Source organism: Botryllus schlosseri, unplaced genomic scaffold (genome assembly GCF_051294905.1).
Source record: "Botryllus schlosseri isolate E-star unplaced genomic scaffold, Bs_hap1 Bs17a, whole genome shotgun sequence".
In the NCBI taxonomy this organism is placed as follows: Eukaryota; Metazoa; Chordata; class Ascidiacea; order Stolidobranchia; family Styelidae; genus Botryllus; species Botryllus schlosseri.
Window position 1 is genome coordinate 2,725,573 of NW_027648626.1, and position 10,558 is coordinate 2,736,130.

At 45.6% G+C, this 10,558-nt stretch overlaps 1 protein-coding gene across 4 annotated transcripts in view; it reads left to right on the plus strand.

The window, feature by feature from the left end:
• The window catches only part of LOC145459607 (uncharacterized), a 31,647-nt gene continuing 21,089 nt past the window's right edge, over positions 1-10,558 (plus strand). Inside the window, exons 1-3 of one of the 4 annotated variants that reach the window (XM_080338189.1) lie at positions 1-165; positions 229-341; positions 9,983-10,128. In XM_080338189.1, the coding sequence (XP_080194315.1) occupies positions 5-165; positions 229-341; positions 9,983-10,128 (420 nt within the window). In that variant the 5' untranslated portion in view covers positions 1-4. Of the gene's footprint in view, positions 166-228; positions 342-6,705; positions 6,871-6,933; positions 7,050-9,982; positions 10,129-10,558 lie in introns of those variants that run through there. The other 3 variants (XM_080338191.1, XM_080338188.1, XM_080338190.1) reach the window with 3 other exon arrangements.

A 10,558-nucleotide genomic window follows, 5' to 3' on the forward strand; every position in this document is an offset into this window, starting at 1 on the left:
GGATATGCGACCAGTTGATTCCGAGACTCGAGCAGCTGATTCCGATATTGATTCGGACACACAATCAGTTAATTCTAAGACCCGACAAGTTGATTCCGATGGTGCTACAGGCGACGTGACCGATGACGAGCGGCCGCGATTGGAAATCGACCACCGCAATGATGAGTGAGATATCGGTTTTTCCAGGGGTGGTAAAAAAAACCGTTTTCATTCGTTGTGATGTTTCAGCGATTTTCTGGTCGAGGATTCCGACGACCAAGTCGTTCATACGGTGAGAGGAAAAATCTCGTGGACGATCAGTGAGTCCTCGGACTCGGAAAAAGACGAGTCTTTCCAAACCGGTGAGCTGGCCTTTGCGAGTGGTTCAATTCTGATTCGAGTATTAGGCGTTGAGCCGAGTATCACTCTTGAGTCATGAATGTGTCTAAGGTTGAGATAGGTACCTTTTATGCGACGATAAGGAATGAAATGCATATTACATTAAAGACGATTTGGTAATTTTTAGCCACACTTTTTTCATTGCTCTTTGTAACAATGTCGCTTTAGTCAGTCACCGAGTGCAGACGTGTATTTCTCGCTCCGCTAGCTGATTGCTTTGTAATGATTACGTACAGCTCGGACGTGCTGCGCAGTATAGGCAGTAAACAGAGTAGACCAAGTCGCAAAGTGCGACGAAGACTTTACTACCTTAAGTTACTGCGTACTCGCCGAGTGGGACAATATCAACAGAAAGACTGGGATCTGCCGGGTGGCGCCGGGGACCCGAAGCCTCAACCAAGATCCCTGAGGATTAGCCTAAATGCAGAAGTTAAACTTGGAACTCTGAACACGAGAACTTTGAACTCTGTATGGCGCCAGGAAGAAGCTGCCGCACTTGTGACAGACCTCAAACTTGATGCGTTGGCAATCCAAGAACATCGCCAGCACTTCACCGAACCATTCCGTGAAAAAGACCTAGGCGCAGGCATCATCATGATCCAATCACCTGCCAACCAAGGCGGAGTTGGAGGCGTCGGTCTAATCTTGTCCCAGCGTTTCCACGCCGAGGCAAAGATTTGCGTTATAAACAGCCGGATTATCACAGCCAGCATTCAACTCCGTCGCCGCAAACTGCACCTAGTGTGTGCGTATGGACCAACATCTCCGAACACCACTGCCTTCCCAGCTGATACGCTCGCCTTCTACGACCAACTAGAAGGCATTCTATCAACCTACCCGCAGCGCGACATAACCATGCTGCTTGGGGACATGAATGCCACGTTGGCCGAGCGCTCGCAGCGAGTTCGCTTCCCAGTTGGCCATGAGAACAGCAACTCGGAGCATTTTACCAATCTACTCGACCGCTGCGACCTCATTCCTCTCAATGCCAACTTCTCTATGAAGCCGAAGCGTATGACGACATTTGACGGTATGCGCCAACGCAACACACGGCTGGACTATATCTGCTGCAATGCTCCCGCACGGCGCCATTTCACGAACTGCCGAACGGTGCGCATGCTAACGATCAGGAGTGACCATCGCATGGTGCTGGCCACGCTTCGTGAACGCCTCCCGTTCGTCCCGAAGCGCACACCGAAAGAGCCCCTACCAAATTGGTTCGATCTTAAGGACGCAAATACGATGAATGTCTTTACCACGCACACACTCCGCGCCCTCGAGATCCAAAATGCTATGCCGACCGACTTTGCGCCACTTGTAGCAGCAGTCAAGGATGCCGCCCGTGAAACGCTCGGTGAGGCCCGTAGCAAGCCACGGCCAAGATTAGCCTGGGAATCCGACCCGACAGTGCTCAGTGCGCGCCGCAACCTCAAGACTCTCAGACGTGCTGCGTACACCTCTGGAACACTGGACGCACATAGCGATGCCAACGAGGCAGCTCTATACTTAACAAACGTTTACGACGCAGCTCGCAAGGAACGAGTCGAAGCCATTGCCCTTTCCGTGGAAAAGGAGTTGGAAGCAGGCCGATCAAGAGCAGCCTGGAAAGCTATCGGTGAATTAGTTGGCTTCAAGAGGACCCGCGTGAAGGCCTGTACGGAAGACCTCGCAGCACACTTCGAGACCCTGTTATCTACACCTGCACCGGACATCGATGTGCTCGTTGCACCGCCTTCACTAGCAGCAAATCCTCTAGCGATCAATACAACCCTGATCATGCTAGGTGAGCTCAAGACAGCCATGAATGGAGTACCACAATTCAAGGCCACCGGCACGGACGGCATCCCAACGGCTGCTTACACCTCGGGCGTTGCACCTGTGCTCCTCGACGTCATGAATGGCGTCCTCGAAGGCGGCCCGGTGCCCCCCGAGTGGCTCGAGAGCGAAATCGTCCCTATCTACAAGAAAGGCGCTGCGAGTGACCCAGCGAACTACAGAGGTATCTCCCTGATGCAGACCGCTGCCAAGCTGTTCGACCGAGTACTGCTCCTTCGCATACGTGAGCAACTCTCTACCAAGCTCCTGAATGCTCAGAATGGATTTCGACCATCCCGCGGTACAACAGAGCACATCCTGGCACTACGCACAATCATTGACAACTGCCGCTCACACAAAAAGAATGCTGTGGCCGTTTTCGTTGATTTCGCGAAAGCCTTCGACTCGGTCTCGCGCCCAGCCATGGCGGAGATCCTCAGATTCTATGGAATTCCTGAGGTGATAACGTACGCCATTATGGCCCTCTACACTGACACACGAGCGCGAGTCCGAACAGATGACGGCCCAAGCGGAGATTTCAACACTTCGGCTGGTGTGCTTCAAGGTGACACCCTGGCACCATTCTTGTTTGTGGTCATCCTTGACTTCGTGCTGCGAACGGCCTTCCCGGATACTACGAACTTCTTCGAATGGCGGCCACGGCAAGGAACGCGCACGCGTACGACTCGCGAGGCAATCCACGTAGGTGTTCTTGCCTACGCAGACGACCTAGCCCTGCTTGCCCCGAACACCGCATCGGCACAGCGTCTCATAAACCAGCTAGAGGCCGCCGCCGCTCTTGTTGGCCTCCAGATCAACGCTAAGAAGACTGAGGTTCTGGCCATACCAGCTCTACCGGCGAACGCGACACCAATTCAACTGGGAGATATCGATCTCAAGTATGTAACGAGTTTTGTATACCTCGGTATTGACGTCGCTGACTCTGGAAAAGCGCTCAAGGCGAGGCGAGCAAAGGCCTGGGGCGCGGCAAGACGGCTACATAGCCTCTTCCACTCAAGTGCCTCAACCCAGCTCAAGACCCGCATCTTCCGTGCCACTGTCGAGCAGGTTCTTCTCTACGGAATAGAAGCAATCACGCTGACAGAAAAGCTGGCTAAGACACTCAACGCCAACTACGATGCACTCCTCCGCTACGCACTCGGCATCCACCACCCGGAGCACATATCCACCAATGCTCTGCGCAAACTCACAAAAACAGTCCCATGCCGTTTGCTGGCTGCTGAACGACGCTTACGCTTAATCGGTCATCTAGTGCGGCATCAAGACGATCAACCAGCCGCCGCCATCATCAACCACATTCCGACGGAGCCATGGCGCAGAGGTGGCTGGAATAGAACCACATGGCGCTCAACAATAGAGACCGAGCTAGCGCAACGCGGGCTATCGCTCGAAGACGCCCACGACCGCCCACGATGGAGGCGCTTAATAAGGGCCGAAAACTCATTATCTTGATGTTCGTTTGTTTCCTGTTTTCTTTTGCCCTTTTATTTAATTGAAAGACGATATATATATATATATAACAATGTTGTGGTTTGATCGCAACTACGCAGATACGGCATATCCGCTGATCATGGTCGTAACCAAGTAACAAGGTTCCGAGTCACAAGTCAGTCTCACTTTCAAAGTTTTGACTCGAGTCAAGTCGAGTCATTTTCAATTCACCACCGAGACTAGTCCGAGTCAGTGAGTAGAGCGTCGAGTCCGAGTCATAGTGACTCGAGTTTTAATTGGAATGATTCGAGAAGATGAGTGTTTCAAGGCTATTTTCCATAGCGCAGTGGTTCTTATACTTTTTAGACCGCGACCCAAATCTGGCTTTTAGAGGTATCTCGCGACCCAAGCAACACACACCAAAATGAATGCATTTGGGTGCCGACCAATTATATCAATAACGAAGGGTTTGGCCACCCAGCGACGGTCAATTATCGCTTTCTCTTTTCTTTGTTTTGATATACATTTGAATATTCAAACGACATATTTCGCGTCGTCAGATAAGGCCGTCCATTCTTCAATTGATGTGCCTTGGAGTCAACTTTTATCAAAATACGCCAACACAGGTTGTGCAAACAAAATAGTACGTCAAGCGCATGCTATCTGCTGACCTCGATTATTCGAAATTTCGTGCCTGTGACATAATAATTTGTGATACGACTGTTAATATTCAAAGTTATTTGGGATTCCCCTATACGCCTGGCGAGTGTCCATTTCAATATAAGTGCAGTGTTAAATTGTCTATTGAAATTCTGTACCTCGAAGAGTCTCTTCGATTGAATAAGCTATTGATATTGAAATATACCCGAATATTTTCGGCTGACATCGTTAGAGGTAATTGATGAGAGCAAGTAGATGAAACTGGAAGAGAACATTGTATATCAACAATCGTATCACCAATTCTCCACTAGTTGCTGACGACTACCCCTAACGAGTGTCAACACAAAATACTTGGGTTTATTTCAATATGAATACATTTTTCAATTGTATAATGATTTCCAGTACCGGTAACTCCAAAAGTATCTTCGCTTCGAGTTGCGTACTTTTGTCTTAAATACGTTCTGGAACAATTTTGATTTTTGAAAGTTCATCGGTCCGCAAAATTTGTTTTGAGATTTTACCTGTCGGCTAGCTAATAAAGTTTGAGAGCGGCCAATCTAGACACTGTTGATTTTTGTGGAAATCCACTGAAACTGAGTCCAATGGAGAAAGCAATCTCGCCGCTTGCCCCTCCTACAATGTAACTTCCGCTCTATTGCAGCCGTGTACCCGGTCGAAGGCCTGTACGACAAGATCAAATCCCTGCAACTTGTCGAGGAGGCTGTGGACAAGATTTTCGAAAACAACGCGGTACGCAGTTGCAAAGCACTTCAAAAAGGGAGCCAGCCCGGCCTCTTACATACACTGTCCGTATTTCGAAGCTTTACTGAAGAGAAATCGGAAGATTCTCGGATTCGAGCCGCAAGGCTTTCCAATCCATTTATGCAACACGGCCTGTTGTCAAGTCAAATAACTCCGCCTCTACGGGTTGGAATTGAGTCAAATTTGTTTTGCATTGTCTTTGATGACAGCGCAACAATTTCATGGGGTTGACAGAAAAATTTGACAAAAATTTTTTTTGCATCTTTGGGTAAATTCAAAATTTTCAAACTGTACGAAATCCGCGATTATTGGTTGGAATGAATTAAAATTTGGTGTGCGTCGTTTTTTAGGGCAACCTAACATTTAATCACGTAACCATCAAGATTCAGGAAAAAAAGCTATTTTTGAACAGCCCTAATAGACATGAAAAGTTTAACATGGGGATTTGGTGTCTATCGACTCTGTCCTGGGATGCGGCCGTAGGCCATATAGATAATAGAAATGCGTCCGTGAATAGTAAAAAGGCTGGCCACCCCTGCTCTAGTATCATAGTTGCAGAAAAACGTCTGCATACATTACATTTGGGGTTGATTTTAATTTTTTAAGGTCCACCGGTTAGCGGAATATCTTTTGAAATTTTAGCGGTCCGTGAGGTGAAAAAGGGAGAACCACTGCTCTAGTAGGTTTCGCGTACTTGCACTACATACTTAAGTGGATGTGTTTTTAGACCACTTTCACTTCTGTGCGACAGTTTTTTTAGGTAAAACCAGGCCTAGATTGCTTAGTGCGTACCTTCAATTACTCTGTAATCCATACTTCTACTTGGCTAGCAACAACGACGACTTGACCATCTCTGGGTATAATTGTCTCGAAAGAATTTCGTGGAAACGCATGGCATGGCGTTATGTTTTTAGACTTCTCACGCTTCTATGTTTTTTAGTTTTTTGGCATAACTAGCCATTGAATCCCTTAATCCCTACTGTTTTACATACTAGGGAATTTGCTACTTGTAATTGTACTGGAGTGGAAATATAGAAATGTAGGTATTGCCGGTTGAAATACTGAAAACTGCCAGCTAGAAGCGGAAGTTGTTTAAAAACGTAACCAAGCAGAACTAACGTAAATCGCTACTCGATTACAAACACTAAATATGGGGATTGCTGGGGCTAGTTTTGCTTGAAAAACTGAGAACTGTCGGATGGAAGCGACGTATCGATTACAGGAGAAACAATTGAGTATCCCTGGGCCCAGGCCTACTTTTGCCTAAAAAAAATTGAAAAAACTCGAGTACAAGTAGATTCTAGTTGAAGTATCGATTTCAGAGTATTAATTAAATGGTAAATACCCTAGGCCTAGTTTTGCCTAAAGATCTAAAAAACGCAAGCTCATGTAGAAGTATCGATTTCCGAGTAACTAAAAATAATGTATCCCAAGGCTAGGTCTGCCTGAATGCGTTTCAGAAGTCTTTGTTTTTTAAAAGTGTAATTAACTTGTCGGCGCCAATGTCCCGACTCCCAATCCTTCTTGTCTGATTCAGTCGCCCGCAAGCAAGGGAGATCCCAACTACTTGCCAGACTACGACGAATGCCTGTATGGTGACGGCTCCGATTCCGAAACACGAATGTCGAATGCTGAATCGGATATGCGACCAGTTGATTCCGAGACTCGAGCAGCTGATTCCGATATTGATTCGGACACACAATCAGTTAATTCTAAGACCCGACAAGTTGATTCCGATGGTGCTACAGGCGACGTGACCGATGACGAGCGGCCGCGATTGGAAATCGACCACCGCAATGATGAGTGAGATATCGGTTTTTCCAGGGGTGGTAAAAAAAACCGTTTTCATTCGTTGTGATGTTTCAGCGATTTTCTGGTCGAGGATTCCGACGACGAAGTCGTTCAGAGAGTCGTGAGAGAAAAAATCTCGTGGACGATCAGTGAGTCCTCGGACTCGGAAAAAGACGAGTCTTTCCAAACCGGTGAGCTGGCCTTTGCGAGTGGTTCAATTCTGATTCGAGTATTAGGCGTTGAGCCGAGTATCACTCTTGAGTCATGAATGTGTCTAAGGTTGAGATAGGTACCTTTTATGCGACGATAAGGAATGAAATGCATATTACATTAAAGACGATTTGGTAATTTTTAGCCACACTTTTTTCATTGCTCTTTGTAACAATGTTGTGGTTTGATCGCAACTACGCAGATACGGCATATCCGCTGATCATGGTTGTAACCAAGTAACAAGGTTCCGAGTCACAAGTCAGTCTCACTTTCAAAGTTTTGACTCGAGTCAAGTCGAGTCATTTTCAATTCACCACCGAGACTAGTCCGAGTCAGTGAGTAGAGCGTCGAGTCCGAGTCATAGTGACTCGAGTTTTAATTGGAATGATTCGAGAAGATGAGTGTTTCAAGGCTATTTTCCATAGCGCAGTGGTTCTTATACTTTTTAGACCGCGACCCAAATCTGGCTTTTAGAGGTATCTCGCGACCCAAGCAACACACACCAAAATGAATGCATTTGGGTGCCGACCAATTATATCAATAACGAAGGGTTTGGCCACCCAGCGACGGTCAATTATCGCTAGGGCCATTTAAAGTCATTAAAGTCATATTTTTTTCTATGCATCAGTAAGTCGTGAAATCAATTTTAACGCAAAAACCGCATCCATATGGGGTATATTAAGAAAGTTATAAAGTCATATAAAGTCATATTTTCCTGGTTAGGTCATATTTGAGTTATAAAGTCATATTGTTGTATACTTTAAATAAAAAGTGCCAATTGAAGCAATCACGCACTAAGAAAGCAAGGCAATTTCTGATTGAACGAAGGCAAACTGTAAGGTTAGCCTACATAACATTACAGTCGCAGACCTATTAGGTCACACATTGCATTGTGTTGCTACACAATCTGTTTTACTTCTGTGCACTGAAGTGGGACGTCATTTGAAGTTCAGAGACTTCCACAAGTGAAAGAAATAGTCAACGCACGGGAAGCTGAAGGAGTTATCATGAAGAGCGTCAAAGATTCAGTGAACGATCCAAAGTTGACGAGTCAGTTAACAGAAATATACATTTTAATAATATATTCATATTAAAACCCGAAGCTTTTCGAGCTGACACTTATCAAGGGCAATCGTCAGCAAATGGAGAATTTCAAAAACATGCATCTAGCTACATTGCATACAACCAATTACGACGTCATAGAAACAAACAACATGAAATACAGGCAAACCGCGAGCGCAGCTAGTGGACAATTTTCAGATTCACTAAAAATTCCTTCTGCTGACACAAGCGCGGTCGGTGGATTTTAATATAAGTCGATTCCAGTGCAGACAAATGGAAATTAGTGCGGCCTCTGCCTAATATCGAAAATCTTTCATCGCGATAGTTTTTAGTGCAAGTTGCATTCTCAGCCAAATGCTTGCCGATGGTTGACGATTGCCCTTGATAAGTGTCAGCTCGAAAAGCTTCGGGTTTTAATATGAATATATTATTAAAATGTAAATTAAAGTTCTGTACCCCAAAGAGTCTCTTTAGAAATATGCCTCCACTACAAAGATATTTCAAACTTGATACTGAAAATGGAAAGTTGTGCGTACACTATCAAAGAGGCTCATGCTGATCTAAATGCCCTCGATTTCGGAAAAGATCCGCTTGAGCTCAAAAATTACATTAAGAAGCGATTGGACAAAAACGATGTGAAACAAATTATGGAGCTACAAAGACAAGACATTTCACCAGCGCTGTATGCAAAACTGCAGAAGTGTCAACCAACATCAGCGTCTGTGGAGCGCTCATTTTCCTTACTAAAGTCATTTTTTTTACGTCCAAATCGTAACTTTAAAGACTCCAACATTCCACACTACATGAAACTGTACTACAAAAGTGGTTTTAAATAAAAATGGATGTGTATTACTGTTATGTTGTTCATGTTTTACTCGTCAGCTCCATGAGTGACGTTGGTTACATGTAAAAATACACGATTTTCGCATAAAGTCATATAAAGTCATATTTTCCCAAAAATAAAGTCATATAATTGATTTTTTAAGGTCATATAAAAATGGTCCTAATTATCGCCACCGAACTTTTTGGCACCGCACTTTGCCCAGCCGTATGTTGGCCCAACGCCATATATCCATGTGTCCAAGCGTGGACGGGTTTTGGCCTCATAAATCGGCAACCGCACGTTGTACAACTCTACACTAAAGCGTCCCAGGTCTCCGACGGTGTTTTCCAGAGAAACCAATGTTGAACAAATCTTATCATGAATTCAAATCAATTTGTTTAATACAAAGGTCGGCACATTTTCATGATCAAGTCATGTTGTGGTGGCGACTTCTCCGCGTGTCTCGCTTATTGGCCGTGGTACCAAACTCAGTGACCTCTGATATGCTCAAACCAACTACAGTAAATCGCGCGAAAAGCGAACATATTTTGTTGTTGCAATGAGCTCAACTAATATTACATACATATTAAAGTACCGCTCTGGTACCGTCGCGACCTATGTTTGGGTCGCGACTCGCGACCCATACTTTAAGAACCACTGCCATAGCGGATACCTGTGACCTCGATTTGCCTTATCACAGTGGAAATGACATAATTACTCGAAAAAATCAATTATGGCGATTCAAGTATTGATTTTGATGATTTTGAGTCTAGTATTTGCTACTCAATGTGTTAAAAATTATTTTTAGCATAATATTCAGCGTATTATCCAATGCACGCAGCAGAAGGCTAACACCATACACTATCAATTCCAAACAGTAGTGACTTGTCGGCTAATTTAAAATAATTTGTGTTGATATGTGTAACTGGAATTATTTCCTTCGCGGTCACGTAAAAAGTGCGTATTCAATCTCTCCAAGTCCCAACCCCATGACCTATTGCGTCACATGATCGGTGTAATTTCCGTTAGCAGCCCCGTACGATACCTCCAGAACTCCTGGGGCGTTTTTCACGCCGGCCCCCAACAGAGGAAAGGCCCGGCGGAGATCGTCGGCCGCTCAGTTGCGCAGCCTGGACCTGTCCGATGACAGCGCGGTGGCAGACGACACATACCGGGTAAGATCATGTGATTATAGTATTTCCGTCCACCCTGCTCAAGAGAGGGGGGCTCAGAATGAAATGAGCGATTGGGGGAGGTGGAGGTTGTAGGGTTGAAAGGTAACTGCTTTGTAGTTTTGAGACGATTGATGAGTAACACAGCTAAATATATGTAGTAACAAATGCAAATCTAAAATGCTCGAAAAAGTGAACGGAAACATTGATCTATGTCAGTGGTTCCCAACCTTTTTCGTCTCGTGCCCCCCGGATGTGGTTCTGCGCTCGCGCTCGCCCTGAGAGCTCCAGCGTTACTTTGTCGAGGCGATAAACCTACAATTTTCCACCGAACGTTTCGCGAATGTTTTGCTCCGCGATCGCGCGAGCGTGTCCTCTCTCAGCGTGACGTCATGGAATATTTCGGCGTGTTGTTATGGGCAGTGGAAAATTC